The following is a 21,869-nucleotide window of genomic DNA, read 5'->3' as shown; positions in this document are numbered from 1 at the left end:
TTCCTCCACTATGCGATTAGTAAGATATATATTATAGATCCTGACTTCTAAACTGCTGTGTCAGAGTAACCTGATGGTAAAAGATGGTAAAAATGCTGCTGCTGCTGATGATGATAGTAACAACAGTTAATATTTAGTGAGTGCTTAATATGTGGCCAGGTACTCTATAAGTATTCTAGAAACATCATTTCATGTATGTTAACAACTACTTATGAGAGAAGTATTACTATTACTCACATTTTACAGATGAGTAACTTACCCAAGTAAGTGACAAGTAACTTACCCAAGTTCTATAGCTAGTGATGGAGTCTAGACGGAACCCAGACAATCTGACTCTAGAACCTGTATACAAAACAATTGGGCTCAACTGCTTTCCAGAGAAATGTCCATACTGGACAAAATCAATTCTAGAGAAAATTATGAGGATAAAATCTCACACACTGTGATCCTTCTGGCCTCCATGTCCCACCCATCAATTTCTCTCTTTGTCCAAGACATCACTTGCTGCTCTTTACCCCAAAGGTCCTCTCCAGCAGCAATGGATTTTCTCAGCTCTTCCTCCTACAGTCAGAAGTGACCTGACCGGCATTCCCATAATTCATGCTTAGGTAATAATGGATGATAGAAAGTCAAGTGTTTATCTGTAGCATAGTTGCTTTTCAATCATTTTTCCAGAAATTATGTCATAATACAAAGTAGTGTAGTATAGGAACACCAGACAGAGGCACAGGACCATCAGAGGAGGCCTTTTTGGATAGGTGGGCATGTTGGATTTCTTTACAATGAGTTACACAGAGAATGAGCCCTATTTTAACTGTTTAGCTCCAAATCCAATAAACCAACGAAAACAGGCACATTATCCAGGGGAAATGTAAGGTCTCAGGATAAAATCTACGACTCTTAACACTGCTCATTGGACTCTTAACATGCTGATCTGTGCTTACTTCTCCAAGTTCCTCTCTCATTACTGCTTTCTTCTTCCTTAGGTGCTGAAATACATCATTAATTCCCCAACAATCTACTGAAGGGCCACGGCCTACACCTTTTAGTCTGCCACATCTACCACCCCAACATCTTGTAATAAAGCTACATCATTCTTCAATTCTCAGGTTAGATATTTATTCTTCAGAAAAACTCTCGCTGAACCTTGAAGTGGTGGTAGGTGCCCCTCCAATGGCCTCCAATGGTTGCCTATGTTTTCCTTATTAAAATACTGATTACATTGTACAGTAACTGCAGTTGTCTATAACACCCATTGAAATTTAACACCATCTTCATGGAAGTTTGGTATTATTTGATCACCTGTGGCAGAGGTTGCTAACTCTTTTTCAATACCCATGTTCTCTTCTGCTTCCAGGATAAAGTTAGGCTATACATCCAGGCTCCTTTGCACTTAGGGATGGTCATGTGACTCAGTTCTAGTTAATGGAATGTAAACAGAAGTGATAAGAGCTGCTACCACACCCGGTCCACCAAACTTCTACACAATATACCATTTTATATCCCCCTTCTAGGTGACTGAGAAGGAAATGACCTCATGGTGAATTTGGAAGCCAAAAGTTAAAATTGCAAAAGCGCTGGCAGCCAGGGTTTCTAAACAGTTGTTTGAAGTTTGAAGTAGACCCCCCCTCACTTACATAGAACCTCTTTGGACTTTCACTTGAGAAAGAAATAAGCTTCTCCTTTTTAAATCCTTGGTTATATTACCTTTATATTTCCTAGAATCTAACATAATAATTGTAGGCACATTAGAAATCTATAAATATGTGTTTAAAAAAGAATCAAATGAATGAGTAGTATGAATACCTTAACAAATAAATTCTTTTTGTGATACTAATATAAAAATAGCTAATTTATTTCATTCTTACTATGTGTCACTGCTTTCTAAGACCCTTTAGATAAATTATTTCATTTAATCCTTTTAACAATGTTATAAGGTAGGTACTATTATTATCTCATTGTATAGATCAGTAAATTGAAGCTTAAACTAGCTTACCCACCATCCAGTGGGTCAAAATTAGTATGTGGCTGAGTCAAGATTCAACCCAAACAATCTGACTCAAAAGCCTACGTTTTTAACCACTCTGAAATACATAAATGCCAAGACTATGTGGCTGTATAGAAGCAAGCAATAAAAAAATTCTTCAATCTATATCAGAATAAAATATTATTTTATATTAATAACATTCTCTCTTGATATCATTTCTAGGAAAGAGCTAAGAATTCCTTTTCTTTTTTTTTTTTCTTTTCTTTTTTTGTGAGGAAGATCAGCCCTGAGCTAACATCCATGCTAATCCTCCTCTTTTTGCTGAGGAAGACGGGCTCTGAGCTAACATCTATTGCCAATCCTCCTCCTTTTTCTCCCCAAAGCCCCAGTAGATAGTTGTATGTCATAGCTGCACATCCCTCTAGTTGCTGTATGTGGGACGCGGCCTCAGCATGGCCGGAGAAGCGGTGTGTTGGTGCACGCCCGGGATCTGAACCCGGGCCACCAGTATCAGAGCGCGTGCACTTAACCGCTAAGCCACCGGGCCGGCCCCTAAGAATTCCTAAAAATTTATGATGATACACAACAGCATCTAATGTGTCTTGTTAAATACCAAGAGACTTAGATGCTACATAGAAAGTCAGTTTTTGATTTGAAGACGAAATCTAAGTTTCAAGATTTTTAGTATTATTTTAAACACTTAATTGGGGTTTGGGCTTCTACTGGCTCATATATTTTAACAAAGAATGGCAATTGCCTTAGAGATTTCTAGATTTCATTAACTCACAAGTTTCCTTAAATATACAAAATTAGAGCTTACACTTAAATCAGTAATCAATTTTTGCACACTTAGAGGTCAGCCCTCAGGTTATAATTCACTCAAAATCACTTTATTCTCTAAGTTAAGAAAATCCATGGTGATCTAATACAGTGTCATCTTCATCATGTTCAGCAAAACCCTCCTCACACAATTAGATCAATATCTGTTGTAGAAAGTCCAGACTAAATTAATTGGTTTGGTGCCTGTTTGGATTTTAGTCATTTTATCAGGAGCCTTAGACTGGCTTCTAAAAATCAATACTTTCCAGTGTCAAATGCTAGCACCCAGAGTGTGTCAGAGACATTCAGTAGTAGGGCCAAACTTGAGACTTAGCTATTATTTAAGTAATAATATACTTCACAATAGAAGTAAAACAGATGGTTCCAAAAAGCACTAGGAATTAATCATGAAATTCACTGAATAAAATCTGCAAAACTGCTTTATTTTTAGGATAACTATAATATTCACTTTATCTCTGACTTAGCTGCTTCCTCCCTGTTACAATATCTATAGTTAAGGCCACAGTCATTTGTCATCATTATCAATGAAAGATGGCTGAGCAGATATTGTCACAAACTCAGTTTAAAACTGTTTTAAAACCTTTTTAAAAGCTACCCAAAAGTCCGAAGGGTGTGCAGTATAGACAGAAGATCTTTTCTAAGATAGATTCTTCTGTACAGTATGAGTTTAACTTTTTCTTCCATATATAAATGACTATTTTAAAGATGAAAAATTATTACCTAAAAACTGGAAAAAAACAGTACTATAAATGTTTACAATTGTGGCCTACAAATGATAGAAATTATGGATATATTAATGTAGTTTCAAAAATCTGACTACATACATCACTTTGCTGTGTTTTTTTTTTTTCAGAAACAATCAAAATCAATTTTGTTTTTTAAATCTGTTCTGAATAAAATCTGTATCTGTGTAAGTACAAACACTGTAGAAAATGGTTTCTGGAGAAAGTTTTCGCCTAGATGGACTAAAGTTTCTTCCATTTTAAAAACTACAGGATACTAAGGGTTTTAGTTTGATTTATTTTACATATAAAATAGTTATATTTTGAGACAGACCTCTAATATATTGCCAGGGGAACTCTGGCTAAGGGCTGGAAAGTCTTGTTTATAAATCACGTAATGTTCCTGGAGACAGAAGAATCTAGAGGCATTTTTGCCTTTTGTTCAAAAAGAAAATACAAGAAAAGTGGCAGTGAGACTTTCTAAGTTCTCAAACTGTGCAGGCTGTGGAATATTTGGAAGGCAAGGTCCAATTTGAATAAGAACACGAAACAAAGCCAATATTAGGTTCAAATAATTAAGTACACAATGCACTAAATCAGATATATTAGGTTCTAGTGGAGACGAAAATTGATAGTACAGATGGAAGAAAAAGCTAACTGGGAAAATTATATTCATTAACATAGGTTTTCAACAAATTGGATGTTATGCACTGAATTGTGCCCTGCAAAATTCACATGTTGAAGGCTTAACCCTCCCCATATGACTGTACTTGGAGAGGGGCCTTAATGGAGATAAAGTTAAATGAGGTCATACTGGTAGGGTTAATCTGATAGAACTCCTGTCCTTACAAGAAGAGCAGGAGATAACAAAGCTCTCTCAGTCTCTTGTGCACAAAGGAAAGGCCAAGTGAGGACACAGAGAGAAGGCAAGTCTGCAAGTCAGGAAGACAGGCTTCACCAGAAACCAGCCCTGGAGGCACCTTGATCTTGGACCTCCAGCCTCCAGAACTGTGAGAAAATACATTTCTGTTATTTAATCCCTGCAGTCTGTGGTGTTTGTTATGGAACACCAATCAGACTAATATATTAGGAAACAGCTGCCAATATTTCTTTCTACCAGATAAATTTAGTTTTGCAGCTTGAGTAGCATAGGTGTTCCAGAAATAGCTCCCCATTGCCTACAAGAGAACTCAGTCTCTTTGTGCAACATACACATCCCTTTACGTTGTGGCCTCACTTATCTCACTGATCCCATTTCTTGCCATTTTGCTACCCTCACAATACGGAGCTATCTACAGATGTCTATTTTATATCTAGATGTCCATATAGATGTCTATGTCGAGATGTTGAACTCCACATCCTTCCCCTGCTCTAAATTCCTCTCCCCAATTTATCTACCTAGAAAACTCCCCAAACTTTAACCCCCAAGTAAGGGTCACCTCTTGTTCTGTGCAGCCTTCTGCAACTCCTCTAGACAGTCATCACTCACTCCTTGGCACTAATTGTATCTGCATTTTCAGATCATTCAGTGTTTACGTGGTAGCCTGTCTCAATTATAATTCTGCTTATGTGTTTCCTCCAACAAAGGAGCATTTTTAAAAGCAAGGATAATGATGGAGTTTGACTTTTTTATTCAGTTGAGGAGAAATCCAGTAAAAATTTTACTAAATTGAGAACCTTTTTCTAGGACACAAATTTCAAGAGTTTTTAATATCCTCATTTTAGAAATACCTTCTAAAAGAGAGTAAAATAAATCCAGATTAAGTTTATTGAACATTTTTTAGCTAATTAGGAATGCTTAAAAGAGTGAATATTTTTCATTTCTCCAGTGATGTTTCCTCCAGCATTACTGAACTAGCCTTCATCGAAATATATGAAAGCCAAGGGCATTCTTAGGTTTGGAAGCACCTGTACTGAAAATGAACAACCAAGAAACACTTCTGACTGAAAGCAAATCTAAAGAAAGGTTGAGGATTTGTGAGCAGGCAAAGGTAAAGCTGAGGGAGCATTGGATCAGAAGCAAGGAATCTGATTTCTAGCTCCTCATCTGCTGCTCATTAACAATATCCCTTGGCTGATACACACAAACACATGCGCACACACACACAAACACATACACACACTATTTATCTAGAAAATGAGGGGTTTTATGAGAACTAAAATTTTTTCTAATACTAACAATTTTCATGATGTTCAGTTGTTCTTCATTGAGGTGATTAATTCTTTAACAGTTATTCTATAATGTATCACCACAGGATTATTTAACATACTTTAAACCTCATTGTTTTAAATACGGAGTTATAATCTCGATATACGAACTTGAGAATAGTCAATACTACTCACAGCACCTGCTCCTGGCCCCACCCCACCTGGCTATAGATAGCTTTCATTGACTCATTCACTAACTCAAAACAAAAATAAGCTTTAGGCTGGCCCCGTAGCCTAGTAGTTAAGTTCTGTGCGCTCCACCTTGGCAGCCCAGGCTCAGTTCCCGGGTATGGACCTACACCACTTGTCAGCAGCAATGCTGCGGCGGTGACCCACAAACAAAATAGAGAAAGATTGGCACAGATGTTAGCTCACAGTGAATCTTCCTCAAGCAAAAAAAAAAAGAGGAAAGTTGGCAATGGATGGGGCTCAGGGCAAAGCTTCCTCAGCAAAAAAAAAAAAAAAAGCTTTAGAACTTACAATGTGCCCAGCATCTACCCTCACTCCCTCACTTAAAGAATCTACTTTAAAATCAGGAATTAGTGTATTCACAGGCAAATATACATTCCTTTAAAATTACTAAAATGCCCTCTGATATAGAAATTGCTGTTTTTTTAATCTGATTCTGTGTGCATGTGTTTAAACATCAGAGTAAAAGATTAAAATTAAAAACTATAATGTCTCAGGCCGGCCCCGTGGCTTAGCGGTTAAGTGCGCGCGCTCCGCTACTGGTGGCCCGGGTTCGGATCCCGGGTGCGCACCAACACACCGCTTCTCCAGCCATGCTGAGGCTGCGTCCCACATACAGCAACTAGAAAGATATGCAACTATGACATACAACTATGTACTGGGGCTTTGGGGGAAAAAAAAAAAAGGAGGAGGATTGGCAATAGATGTTAGCTCAGAGTCAGTCGTCCTCAGCAAAAAGAGGAGGATTGGCATGGATGATAGCTCAGGGCTGATCTTCCTCACAAAAAAAAAAAAAAAAGTATAATGTCTAAATTCCTGTGCTTAAACTGCCATGGAAGATGATCCATGAAAAAAGTGAAAAATAATAATTCAAAGTTATTTATCTCAAATTTTGACTGCTTTATGAATAGCAAGCCTTTAACAAATAATATACAGAAAGAAAAATTAAGAAATATTTTTTTGGGAGAATGATGGTAGTCTACATTTGGTTTGTATAAGGATTACTACTTTCTTATTAATACAACTCTATTTTGCTAATTTTAGTTATTGTAAGTCTACAAATACTAGTAACATACTAATATGAATATAATATAATAGTTTAGCAATATTATGAATTAAAGTAATTTTCATTTTGAGGTAGATTTTCATTTGAATTAATCAGAAGTTTTTGCATATTCTTATTTATATTTCCAATTTTTTATCAAAATAACCACATTGTACTGAATACTGTCTGTGACTGTGTAGATCTTCTGAGAAATTACATAGAGGAGCACAGCCAAGGCAATATGATAATATTCTCTTTGAACAGTTTAGGGCAGAGCTCAAGCTCTAGGGCCTACCTCGAACTGGGGTTCATGTACATATTCTCTGACATCTGCAAGTTCTCCAATTTAGAAACACTGAGCTCGGGCTTGATCCCTGTATCCCTCCTTCGTGACTAGAAGATATACTGAGTTCACCTAAGAGTCAGAATGTTTGTTTGGTCTTCTTTCAGTTCTCCACTCACCCAGCTCCTGAACCCTCTGTTTGCTCCCCTAGTCCCCTGTTTAGGTCCTAGATCAGACCTAATTAATCATTTTATTTGTACCCATCCTGGTTAACAACCCAGTTCACGCGAACTATGCCAGAATAAGAGTCCACAGGATAAAACGTTGACTCTTACTCATACTTCTCATATTTTATTCAACGTGTTCGTCCATATCAAAGTCCCCATATTGGATCCCCTGTACTCTATATTTTTTCACATTAACCTGATCTCTTTCTCTGAGTTAGGTAAAAATGATTTTATGTTCAAGATAGTATTTTAATGTATTATATAGTATAAAACAAGGTGCAATGAGAAAAGAACCCTGGAATGTGAGATAAGAGACAAAAGACTCTACTGCTTTGCTTCTGATCACTACACAATCTTGGTCGTGTTGCTTCATATCTCTATGCTACAATTTCTTCATCTGTAATGATAATCCTCACATTCCTCACTGGTTTGCTATGACGAATGCAATAACAGGTACAGAAATGCACTATAACTGTCATCATACCAATACGTGATCTATTTATGAAGTCAGACTTACATAAAACAAATCATGGCACCACTATCTAATGTTGCGTAACGTATATTAAACCTAAACCTTGGTTTCTTCATGCATAAACGAGGATAATCCTACCTCATACGATTATTTTAAGCATTTCATAAGATAATATATATAAATTCTTAGTCTGATGCCTGGCCCTGGTAAATGCTCAAAAAATAGTAGCCATTTCAAAATGACTGGAGTTTATAGTATGTACTTTCGTCGCTATTTTATGTAATTCAACTAGACAAACGATAATTTTGTGAAATTATAATGTCCGAGGAATCTAAAATACTAAAGCAGATCCCTGATCCAAATTCCTAATTAAGTCCTTGAACTTGAACACAAGGGAAATAGCCTCAAGAACATACTGTTAAGAATGTCTATGTAAACACTCTAAAATATTTCTTCTCTCATTTATGTATCCTGTAGATGCAGATGAAGGAAAAATACAGAGATGATGCCTCAGTTCACATCTCCTTTCATCAACTGACAAGCAATGATCACAGCTAAGAAAGCCTGTTGTACTTATAGGAAGAGATGGAGACTTTTCCTCTCTCTCATTGCAGCTTAGAGATTTGTGACTGAAAAGATGATAAGTAAAAGCAAAAGACTAAGGAACCACAAAGAAACACAGAAACTATTCCCAGAGGAGTATATTGTGTATGCTGGTGGGCTGTATCAACGTTGTTCGGTTTAGCACCACATCCATATTTTATGCGAGGTAAGGTGGAGAGAAGCCCCCAGAGAATCGATACAGAAGGTTTCTCAGAAATTACTGAAAGTTGCATCTACCGTCTTCCTTCAAATCTGTGCTTTCAACTTATTTCTGAGAAAAGGAAAGATGTTTTGGCTACAATATGTATCTTCTAGCAGATGTCCATTAAAATTTTCTCATGAAGTAAGTTTGCCTGAGGGTCTCAGACATTCGTTCCAGCTTCGTAAAAATCAAAATTAACATTAGACTAGTATAATTTGCTTCTTGGTCTCAATCAGCAAGCTTGTCATCTTGAACCAAAGTAAACAATGAGAAAAAGTGTGAAAGATGCCAGTGAACCACAGGAGACCAGAAGATTGGGCTAGCCTCCGTCTCCATCAGTTTCTAGCAAACCCTTCTACTTCTTGGACTGCTGAGGCCCACAGTGCTTTTTATTTTCTCCTACTTACCAAGGGCTTGGTTTCATCTTCATCTTTGAAATAATAGAGCTGATCTCCCTTGAGCACAAACCAGCGGGTATGCCAGGTCTTGACAAAGCCTCCTTGCTTCCTCAGCCACCCACACTTCATGGCATTACTCCGCCCCTGGCCTTGCTGGGGGTTCTCCGTGGAGTCACTGTTCTCCATTATCAAGCTGATGGACTTTCCTGTTTAGCAAACACACAAACAAACAAAAAAAGAAAGAATAAGGTGCTCTGATATATTCAATTTCCTCTTACATCACCCTTGTCCCTTAAAAAAAAGGAAGAGGAGTGAAAAATGTATAAACTCACTCACAAAATTTCCACAGACCTGACAACGATATGCCTGGAGGAAACTTAGAGAGAGTTTGTTGTGTCTTCCTTAAATGAGCTAGTCAGCTGGGTGAGAATAACCCTTTTTTCCTAAGTAGAACTAAAGAATGGGAAAGTTCTAGAGGTAACATATTAACAAGCAATTTTTGAAAACAAACTAAAACAACCAACAAAAGCATAATTCTCTTGATAATGGGCCTCTGTGTCTGGTGTGCACTGATTGGGGCCTGCTTGTGCAGGCCTGTGATTATCTGAGCAAACACTAGCCTGACACATGTTAAAGTTTAAAGGGACTATTTTAAAAACCTCAATGGAAGACATTTGTCTTACACATGTGAAAATCTCTTAAGACGTACTGGCCCTCCTTTCCCCCAAAGTGTCGCCTTGAGAGTTTCTTTGGCTGGTCAGGAATTAGTGCAGCTGAAAAAGTTTAGGGAAAAAACCCTGCTTGGCCAGTTGCGTTTCCTTCAATCTTCAGCAGTGAGTGGTGTGCTCCAGTCAACTGCATGATGAAGAACATTCCCAGCTTATATGTGAGGTAGTACAAGGCCATACACACTACACATAGCAAGAAAATAAGTTTATCACAGAGAAAATATTAATCAACAGATAAGAAGGTAACCTGCCACAGTAAGAACAGAGGAGGCGGGCTTTCTGGGAGAGCCAGCGACAAGTGGTTAAGAATAAAAGAGATTTTCCTGTCCCAAAGGTTTCCTGCAAATTCTTGCTGTTTATTTTAAGCACTTTCTCAGGAAGTGAGTAGTCCACTCTTTCCCTTGTGTTTTTGATGAGGATCAAAGGATAAGGATACAGGAGGATCAAAGGATATAAGGATACAGATTAATTAATAAAACACAGAATATGCACAAACCTCCTATTTTATTATTTCTGATTGATTCCAGAAGACAAGCTGTCTTTCTGTCTAGTCTTTATTTTCACCACTAATTTTTCAATTAATTTGTATGTACACAATCCCAGTTATAAATTCCATCAAGATTCAATTGTCAGCCCTTGGTTATTTACGTTTCATCCTTGAAGGTACAGGGTCAAACCTTCCAATATTGAGTCTTTAGGTTCTTTGAATTTAGTCCTGCCATTCCAGTTGCAGGGATGAATTCTAATTACTTCTTATTTTGATAATTTCCACCATCTTCTCAGTAGTTTTGTCTCTTCCACTGGCATGCATTCCAATGTATCTTCATCTCCTTAAACTACTTTTAGGCTTCAAGTTGGTCACTTGACTACCATCTGTCTCATTCAACATCCACTTTTTCCTTTTCATACTGAAACATCCTTCTAATTAATAGGCCCTCATCCCTACAAAACGCCCTGAAGCTTCCTTTGCTGCATAGGGCATTCTCCTGACAGTAACCACTTACTGCAGGAAACATTCTCCCACTGTGTGTGTGCATGTGTGTGCACAGATCAGATCAGGCCTGATGCTTCAAGTTTGTTATGCCCTTAGGGCAGGAACTTTCATCTCTTTTCTCTCACAGTACTTGACCTAGTATAAAGAGCCAAGTAAACCACACTCTAAATGAAGAATAAATGCTGTAATATAATTTAGATAATAAGTATGCTTATTTACACCACTGTAAATAATCTTTTTTTATCTCCTGGTATTTAAATTGTTCAAAACTACACAATTTGCTATTTCATCATCACCTATTCATTCTTCAACCAAATATCTTAACTTATAAAACTGAATAAAACCTTAAAACAGATATTGCACCACACACACACACACACAAATCTAGAGTTCACTGCACAACAAATTCTTCTGGGCTCTTCTTTTTTTTCTTTCCTCTCATATTCTTGCTTTCTATTAAGTCTGAGAAATCCCCTCTAGAATGTTCAAGGTAACTAGCAAGGTACCATCAATAATATAAAAAGTACAAGTGCCCAATTTCTCTTTTGTCTACCATTAATGCCTTAGTAAAAAATATGTGCACATTAGCACATGGTTTGTGATTCTTCTTACACATGTGGTTTGTAAGTCTTGCTGAAACCAATGACAGAATTGCCCACTGAACTCCCGGCTATAACGGTTATATTTTCATGACTTCAGAATGCATCAGAAAATGTTTAAATAATACTAATTGTAACAATTCATTACAACAGAAATGAAAAGACTGTATCCCACCCCTAAGGGAAAATAATACCACAACTATTGCTGGATGAGTAAAATTAAGTTTTATTAAAACGACCACGACCTTTCAGAGGAGGCTTGATATTGCCGGAGAAATTAGATGGTTCAAATTCTATCTTTAATCTTTAAAATGAAGATGCTGGACTGGATCATTTCTAACTGTGGTCCCTTCTAGCACTCTGAAATCTATCATCTCTGTAATTCCATAAGCATAGAGACATCAGATATCCTCAACACTTAGTACAATATCTGGCATATGGTGCGCTCAATCAATGTTTGATGAATTAATCAATTTTGCAATAGGTTTGGAGCTAGGTATCTAAAAGTCAACATGATCTCCCTCTGAAATCTGACCCTGCCCAAAACCTGATCTTAGTAAGTGGCACCATGATACACCCAGTTGCAAAAAAATAGAAAAGTGATCATCTTTAATTCCTGCCTCTCCCTCATCCTATCAGATCCATCAGTAAATTCAAAAGATTATGTTTTGAAAAAATATTTCAAATCCATACATGGCCACTCTATAATCCAAGCCACCATTATCTTAACTAGATGATTCTAACAGCCCTCCGACGGATCTTACTGCTTCCATTTTTAACCACAAACACAAACACATGGGCATATGCTCACACATACTTCATTCTCCAAAGCAACCAAAGTGAGCTTTTAAAAATTTAACTCAGATAACAATTCTCTACATTTAAAATTTTTTATTGGCTCTCATTGTACTTATTTTAAAATCTAGAGTTTTACCACAGCCTATAAGGCTCTAAATCATCTGGCACCTGTTTACCAATCTAACCTGATCTTATTCCCCCACTCCAACACACATACATACTTAAAAGCTCTGATGCAAGCAACCACACCAGCCTACTTTCAGTTCTGGAAACACTCAAGCTCCTTTATGCCTTGAGTCTTGATACTTGCTGATCTCTGCCTAGAATATTCTGCCTCATGCTCTTTGCACACTTTTAGCTCCCTCTCATCCTTTAAGTAAGTCTCAGCCTAAAATCTACCTCCTCCATCAAGTCTTTACTAATCATCCAATGAATTAGTTCCCCTCTTGTTATTCTCTATCACTGAACTCTGTCCTCTGTCTTCCCGACACTTCTCTAAATTGCTATTTCTTTAGCTGTTTATTGTCGATCAATCCTCCAAGAGACCATAAGCTTCATGAGGTCAAGGACATGCTTTTCCTCACTACCCAGTGCCCTTACAAGTGCTTATTTGGTGTTGAATAAACATTTGTTGAATCAGCAAATGAAGCTATGGAACAACCACAATAGAATTCCTACAAAGAATATTTTGGAGAGATTTTAAATGGCATTTAATGCCTTAAAGAAAATAGTTTACCTTAAGAATTTAATTTTTTTTCCTTTAACATAGGAGACTTCGATTAGCATGAAAATTTTTCTTAAACACAATGTCAAAATCATCAAACTTAAATGAACCTGAAACTGCCCTGTATGAAGAAACGTAACCTTCAAAACTTACACTTTTTAGCCATGGCACGAAATACATGCAATCAATTGTGGTTTAGTATGAAGAAAAGTACAGTTTACTCACTCAAATTCTCAGAGAATGACTTAACTGAATCTCCACTGGGAAAGTATTTTCACTGTGGTCAGGCCATGGCAGCTGGCTGATACATGAGGTTACAAAATAGAACTATCAACCGTAAGCTTTTAGCAAATCAACATAACAATAACATAAATAAATGGTTACTCTAAATTAAAACAAAAACAAAATTGAGAAGTTAACTTGTGTCTTCATATCAATCTTAGGAAAAAGCCTTGACGACCACTGTACCATGCGGGGCTCAGAAAGTTCCCATCATTTGACGGGCTCCTAGGTTAGAATTATTTTCCAGGGGTGGAAACTGGTTTGTACATCTACTTGTATAGTTCTTTTTCACAAACAGATGGGCTAGGAACACAACAAACATTATCACATGGTGCAATCAGAGATGAAATTCATGCTCCTAATGGAATTTTCTAAAAGTCAAACAGACACACACACAGGTATTTATTTTTGTGACTTTGTTCCAACAAAGAATACATAAACGTGCATATAAACAAAGATGTATAAAGATAGGATGCCATATGCCACTGAGTTGCAATGTGTTTCAATTTACCTACAGGACTACACATGTTCAGCAAACACAAGAGAAACAAAGAAGGAGGGAGCTAGAGAGAAAGAGAAGGGAGGAGAGACAGAACAACTTACATAGCATAAGCAATCCCACCACAATGTCTCCATTACAGTCGATGAACACATGCTCCCACCACAAGTGGGAGGTGCATTCTTACGGTCACTGTCAGTTCCCTCAGCCTCTGGTGGGTTGAGTATCTCGCTGTGCAAATGTGACCCAGAGTTTCAGAGTACACATGATTTCACAACACATGGCCCCTCAACACAAACTACTCCAGTTGTTCAGTCAAAGAACAGTGATCTGTTCCATTGCTAGGGAAGAAAACAAAAATAAAACTGGCAGAGTTGGTAAAATACTGCAATTTGTGAGAGATTTATGTGACTTTCAAGAGTAATTTTGTTCACATCCAATTGTCACCTTTTGTGTTGACATTAGAACCTAACTCCTTTGTAAAATGAATGTGATTGCACTGTAACAATATATAACTACAGAGAGCCAATATTTGAATTCTAACCTTTCTTATTTAAAAAAAAGAACCAAAATGCTAGCATACGGCCTTTCTATAGGTAATGGTTCACACAACAAAAACATACACAGGGAATGAGATAGCATGTGTATGTTTGTATGCATATGTTTGTGTGTGTGTGTGCATGCATGTGTGTCTGTGTATGGTGAGTGTGGGTATATATACATTGTTTGTGTATTCTCCCTAGGAAAGAAAATCCGTAAAGGCAAAATATTTATTGAGATTCTTTTCTCATTTTTTAAATACTAAGTTCCATGCCACTGGAAGACACATAAGGATATTCCTATAGATCTGACATTCTTTGATGAAGCAAAGAACATAAAAGAGCTTCGCCATACACTGTTCACTGAACAACCTGATCCTGGTATATTACAGTCAATCTATAAAGTTATAGATTTAGTTTTTGTAATTTTTATTATTTCCCAGAACATTTCTTCAATAACTGCAATTGTTTACCCGATGTAGAACTTAAAACTCTTTTAATATTCTAAATATTTAAGTAATTTCAGGCTTGATCTCTCTCTCTCTCTCTGAGCAGGCACCAAGAAAAGGCCACATGAGCACACAGCAAGAAGGTGGCTGTCTGCAAGCCAGTAAGAGAGCCTCACCAGACCCTAACTATGCTGGCACCCTGATCTCAGACTTCCAGCCTCCACAAGTGTGAGAAAATAAATATCTGTTGTTTAAGCCACCCAGTCTATGGCATTTTGTTATGGCAGCCAGAGCAGACTAACACAACATACATTTACAAAAAACGTGTAAGAAAACACTTAAAGATTTAAATCTTAGTAGCTTGTTGTAAGGCGCTAACTAAAGAAAACTGATGAGTGAAACACAGTTCACTTTCTGGCCTCACTCTCTAGCACCCACCTCTTCACTTGAAGAATGAATCAAATGTGGTGCCTACAAGGGAATTAGCACTCTGGGTCTGATATTGCAGAGGATCTAGTAGAGAGTATTTTAGCTCCAAGATAAATTCCAGGAGCCTAAATCTGCTCTCCGGAAGCAAGTGAATTTCTTCAAGTACCTTGAAAGGGCCTTGGGTTTTCACACATGGCTGTTCTCACTGCCTGGACTTCACGGTTAACTCCTATTCATCCTTCAGCTCCTCCACAAAGGCTTCCCTGGCGCCACTGCCATCCCCAATCTGGACATTCCCCTCCCATGAGCTCCCATATCACTCTGGACATAACCATTATCATATGTGGGCCATATGTTTATTACTTTTCAGTTCTCTACACCATAACTCACTGAGGATATGGGCTCCCTGGAACCTCCCAGTAGCATCTACTGAATACTCAAAGGTTTGTTGAATAAATGTAAATGAATGAAGGAATGAATAAATGAACAAATGCATCAGTCAGCATTTAGGGCCTACTAGAATTGACCCCAGAGGCCTCAAGTTTCCCCAGAGTACAGTGCAAAATTCCAAAACATTTGATGTTATCAGACACCGATGCAAGGACTTCAATCCAAATTCTCCCATCTAAATCTAACACTTTAAGCTTTTAGTAGCTTAAAGCTAAACCAAACTTCAGAAACTACTGAGCAAAGAAAACTCCCATTTGTCTCACTGGTTACTACCCTTAATCATAATTCAAGTTAAAAATAAAGAAACATTTTTTCTTAAAACTGAAGAGTTTAAGTGTGAAGATAACAGGGGAATTGAATAAAGTACAACAGTCATGAATACAGTTTAAAATAGTCCACAGAAGAGCACACCTGAGGGATCTCTAAGTAATAATTTTGTAAATGTGCAGTTATTTTCCCGAGCAAACACTAAATATCCTGTTGCTTGATTCATTTAAAATTAAATTGTCCAAAACATCAAAGAATAGACAATAATAGAAAATGATGTATATGTTGGGATGGATCAAGAATCTCAATCTACATTTTATATTTTAAGCTTCAGGATTTCCATATTCATTAGGTAAAAAATTAAAATGACTTAATGGGATGAACCATTTAAAAAAAACCTCTTTTAAGTATTGACTTTGTTTTTGTTGTATGTTTAATGTCTCATACTTTGTAGAGAGAACTGCTCCCTCTTAAGGAGATATTAATACAACAGGGAGGAAGTATTTTAATATATACTTAGATGTGTTCTGAACCACCACATCACTATCTGAGAGACAAGTAAAAACGAGCACCATTGGAATTCCCAATGCTGAAATTTGAGTAGAAACAAAAATCAAATCAAAACAAATACTCTACCATCTATGGGATTGAGAGAGAAATGACAGATACATGGCAATTGTACTACTGCTGCTCTTCAAGCTCATGGCAGACATTATTAATTAATCACAGTTCTCTATTCTGCGGAACCTAGATACATCCCCAGATGCCTTCTCGGTGCAACATTCTAGACAGTCACGCTCAATCGACCATACATGAAAAGGAGAGGGAGATTCTTTGCTATCTCGATTCAACAGTCAAACCAAGAACTGAAGGTAACCCTCTAACATGAAATAGAAACTCAAATGATCCCCAATAGAATGCCATTTGAAATAGGAAAAGAAGAGAAAGTCAACAACTTTTTTCCTTTTTTTTTGAGGTATAATCGACACAAGGTTATATTAGTTTCAAGTGTACGACATAATGATTTCATATTTGCATATATTGCACAATGACCACAATAAGTCCAGTTAACATGCGTCACCGTACATAGTTATGAAATTTTTTTTCTCGTGATAAGAACTACCAAGATCTGCTTTCCCAGCTACCTTCAAATATGCAATACAGTATTATTAACTACAGTCACCAGGCTGTACATTACATAAAAATATAGAATACTTCACGAATTTGCATGTCATCCTAACACAGGAGCCATGCTAATCTTCTCTGTATGGTTCAATTTTAATGTATGTGCTGCCAAACCAAGCACGAAAGTCAACTTCTTTTAGTGGAAATAAACGCATAGCTTGCTGAGAGTTCAAAGATGGCAACTATCATTGCATCACATGGCCACAAAGAACAAAGAAAACAGATCTGAAGCAAGGAAAAGGATATACGAGTTGGACATCCTTACTTTATATTTATTAATCCAAACTATGACTACACTCTGAAAAACGATCAGAAAGCTGATTTATGAACATCTCAGTTTTTAAGCTTTTGTGTGTCTCTCCCCTCCCTCACTCATAGTTCATTAGTAGAACTTTGTTTTGAAAAGCTGTCTCAAGGAACAAAGAAAAGAGGTTTTCCACACCTAAATCTGAAAAGTAACAGGATGATAATATCCGAAGGATGGAGGAACAATGGCAGCAATGAAGAAGAGCTTGTGTACACAATGGGAAGAGTGGGGAGAGTAAAGTTGAAGTTAAGTGGAATGCTGAGAAAGAGTCAGGCTCAGGTGGGGAGAATGTTCCCAGCCAGGTCCTCCTCTCACAATAGGGAAATAACCCCTGGGCCTATCATTTATAGAGTTCCTCCATCTCTGTCCCCCGATGGTCATACTTTTAAGCTTAGATAAAAGCTTATCTGAAATCCTACTTTTAATGTCAGATTCCTTTAGTGAGTCCAACCCAAGAAAATCAGATATTTTGTTGATTACATTATCATTTCAAGGCTCTCTATGGGGCCAGCTTTTTATTCAACCACACTTCAAAGAAAATACTTTACAAGTAGGTAACTCTGGTTGAGATAGTCATTTGTCTACAGTGAACTCTCAGGTTTTCTCCTTCAAATGCGAACCTTGAGGTACTTAATGATTTCCAACAAGAACTGCTGCTTCTTTGTCAATTAATCCTGCGGGCTGACCATCATCAGCCTTTCTTTATAAGCTTTGGAAAATTACTAGGCACTCTAAGTATATAAATCTTGTCCTAATCACTGAACCACAATTGCTCTCCCAATGGTTTATTACATTAAGGTACTGACAATACAATTTCTTCATTAGAATTTGAGGAAAGTGGGGAGATATCAAAGTGAAAAAAAAATCTGACTGCTACTCCACTTTACTCTGCATCATTCACGTTATGATGGACTTGGATGTGTTAAACTTTGATCTTTGATGAGGTAACATTATTTCACATGATTTGAATACATTTTAGTTCTTCAAAATGTCTAATTAATTCACACTTTAGTTTTAGATAAGCTGAATAGAAACCTAGCTTTACTGCACCTGATTATATTTAATTAGTAGTTCAGTGAAAGATAAATAAATTCTATACATAAAAAGCCATTTTAAGAAAATAGGAAGTTTGGTGGGCTATATGTTATTTGGAATGTCCAGAAGCCTATCTTTGGGGAACCCTTTCCCCATCATGCCATATTGTTTCAGCTGGTAGTGTAACCGACTAGGTGCCTTGAGAAACTCAAAGGTAGGTTTGGAAGAAATTAACTGTTTTTCCAAGTTGTTTCTTTTCCTTTTGTGTGTTAAGGAGATGTAACCACCAGCCATCCTAAAACTGACCAAGCAAGAAACTCAAGGCAGATGTAACCACCATCCACCCTGAAACTGACCAAGGCTCACCACAAGAGCTATGCTCATGACCTTTGCCTTATTTTTAATGCAAAGATCTCTCCAGGAGGAGCTTAGGCCTCATTATGTAGAAACATGTTCTTCAACTGAGCCTGTGCAAGTGAATACCTGCCTCTCCCTTGTGAATATTCATTCCCCAACCAAATAAAAGTTCCTGCTTCCCTTTGCTCAGAGATCCCATGGCCTCCTATTTGCTATAAATACACTTTACGTTGTTAGACAACTTCCACTGGTGTAGAGTCTTATTTAACTCACCAGGACGCAAGCCTACTTGGTTCGGTAATAGTAGCACCATTCCACTGGCACAGGGTGGGCCCTGGACTTCATTACACATAGGTCCTGAGTTCCCTACCAACAGTGACCAGCCCAAGGAGTGGGCATTTAACTGAAGCCGCGCCAAGTGAAGTCCTTTCTTAGGACAGCTATGGAGATAGTGGAAGGATGAGCATCTGAGGCTGACAGCATTCATCTCCCCTGCCTCAAAGAGGAAAGCTGTCTGCAAAATGAAGCTATGCAGACGCAGGCAGATGTGAGAGGAATGGAGAGAGACCTGGAATATCCATCCTAGTTATAGCTCCTGAAGTCCGGGCCTTTGTGTATCTTCCTTTGATCCTATGAGATATGTCTTATTCTTCCAAGCAAAGTGAGCAAATAAATCCCCATTTGCTTAATCTAGTTTGAGTTAGTTTTAATCACTTGCTACTCAAAAGAGTCTTTATTAATACCATGGAAAAACATTTAATGAAAATATTTCTGGGAAAATTTTCTTTAAAATAATAAAAATCTAGGTTTACAATGCATAGAGCTCCCTCTACCTTGGCATCATACAAAAAAATTAATTCAAGATGGACATTAGACCTAAATGGAAAAGGTAGAACTTCTATACAACATAGGGGAACAGATTCACAACCTGGGATAAGAAAGTAATTTTTTAGAAAAGATAAAGTAATAACCATAAAAATTTATAATTTAGACTTTATTAAAAGTAAAAACTTATGCTCACCAAACGACATCATTAAGAAAATGAATAGGCAAGCCAGATGCTGTCAGAAAATATTTGCCAAACAAATCTGCCAAAAAACCTACATCCATAATATACAAAAGATTCTTACAACTCAATAATAAAAAGACAAAAAAAAAAACCCACAGAAACCAATTTAGAAAATGATAAAAATTCCAATAGACACTTCACAAAAGAAGATATACAAATGTCCAATAATCTCATGAAAAAGTCCCAGCACCATTAGATATCAGAGAAATGTATATTAATCACAATGAGACATCATTACATAAACATTTGAATGGCTAAAATTTAAAAACAGACTGACAGCACCAAATGTTGGTAAGGATATGGAGCAACCAGAATTTTCATACATTGTTGGTGAGAGCATAAATGGTAAAAACCACTTTGATAAAAGGTTTGGCAATTTCTTATAAAATTAAGCATATCCCTACCTGTGACTTAGCAATTCCAATTGTAGATGTTTAACCAAGAGAAATGGAATCCATATGTTCACAAAAATATTTGTACAGAAATGTTCATAGTAGTTTTATCTATATTAGCCCCAACTAGAAATAACTCAAATGATGCCCATCAACAAGGGGATAGATAAACAAATTGTGGCATAAACATATAGTGAAATACTCCTTAGCAATACTAAGAAACAAATTATAATATACATGACAACATAGATGACTTTCACAGTTATTATAATGAGTAAAACAGGCCACATACAAGAATATACACTTTATGATTCCACTCATATGAAGTTCTAGAATAGGCCAAACCAGTCTATGGTGATAGAAATCAGAAAAATGGCTACTCTTGAGGGGGTGGATATTGACTGAGAAGGGGCACAGGGGACTTTCCAAGGTGCTGGAAATGGCTTATATCCTGATGAGTTACATGGGTGTAGACATTTGTCTAAACTCACGAACTGTACACTTGATATTTGTGCACAAATTATGTTGTTCTAATAAATTTTATTCCAAAAAATTTGTGGAAAATATTGAATTCTAGCTAGTAGGTTTGATTTTTGCTGTGGTATGAGTTAACAATTCTGAAATTACCTTCCACGTATACCAAGGTGAGCAAATAAATATATATGTTGAACATAATGGGAAGCCAGGTTTCTCACTGCTGGAAAAGAAAGTTACAAATATGGAAATGGGAAGACAAAAATGTATCCTGTGGTTTGAGATTAGAATTAGAGATATCAGTCTGAACTCATGGTTTTTATTTTATTTTTTTAATAAAAATTGTATATATTTAAGGTGCACAACATAATGATTTGGTGTATATATATATATACACACACACATATACATATATATATTAGTGAAATGACAGTCAAGCTAATTAAGATATCATCTCCTCACATAGTTGCCATTTTTTTGTGTGTGATGATAGCACCTGAAATCTACTCTCTAAGCAAATTTCCAGTATTCAAAAAAATTATTAACTATAGTCATCGTGCTGTACATTATATCTCTAGACTTATTTGTCCTATACAACCGCAACTTTGTACCCTTTGACCAACATCTCATGGGTTTTAAAAGACAGATACATAGATATAGAAATAAATATAGACATATATTTACTAATGCTGTTCACTGAGAGAGTCTAGAAGTAATGACACACGAGTAGCAATGAATGAGTACACCTGGTGTCCAGATCTTGACTTCTAAATGCCATTTACTTTGAAATGGAATCATGGCTACTTTGATAAAAAGTTGATTCCAGGACTTGGTTAGGAGAAGTACAAGATGATCCTACAATAACATGTGCCAGAAAGTAAGGAAATACTCAAGAATGATGGAGAAATAGCAAAAAGGCATAGAAACTAGTTTGAAGTGGTTTTCACTGGCCAAATATGGGACACTTTGAGCATTTGAATAAATAATAAAAATAATAGTTCAGACCCACAGAAAAAAACAAGAATACATGGTATAATAAGTAAATAAACAATTAAACAAATAAAAAATGGAAAATGTGAAAAAGCTCTTCCTTTCATAGAATATCAACTAATAAAC

At 36.8% G+C, this 21,869-nt stretch overlaps 1 protein-coding gene and 1 non-coding gene across 2 annotated transcripts in view; both read right to left on the bottom strand.

Annotated features, from left to right (window-relative positions):
* ARHGAP24 (Rho GTPase activating protein 24) overlaps positions 1-21,869 on the bottom strand; it is a 485,346-nt gene that overhangs the window by 398,273 nt on the left and 65,204 nt on the right. The window contains exon 2 of the mRNA XM_004430912.3: positions 9,186-9,382. Within this exon, the coding sequence (XP_004430969.2) occupies positions 9,186-9,362 (177 nt within the window). The 5' untranslated portion in view covers positions 9,363-9,382. The remainder of the gene's footprint in view (positions 1-9,185; positions 9,383-21,869) is intronic.
* Positions 17,135-17,240, bottom strand: LOC147916495 (U6 spliceosomal RNA). Its single transcript, XR_015553065.1, has one exon. It is a non-coding gene; the product is annotated as a U6 spliceosomal RNA (small nuclear RNA).

The sequence above is a fragment of the Ceratotherium simum genome, chromosome 8 (assembly GCF_057802395.1).
Source record: "Ceratotherium simum simum isolate JZ-2026a chromosome 8, ASM5780239v1, whole genome shotgun sequence".
NCBI classification, from domain to species: Eukaryota; Metazoa; Chordata; class Mammalia; order Perissodactyla; family Rhinocerotidae; genus Ceratotherium; species Ceratotherium simum.
Note: the sequence above shows the minus strand (reverse complement) of the source record. Positions and strands in the feature narration are given on the sequence as shown.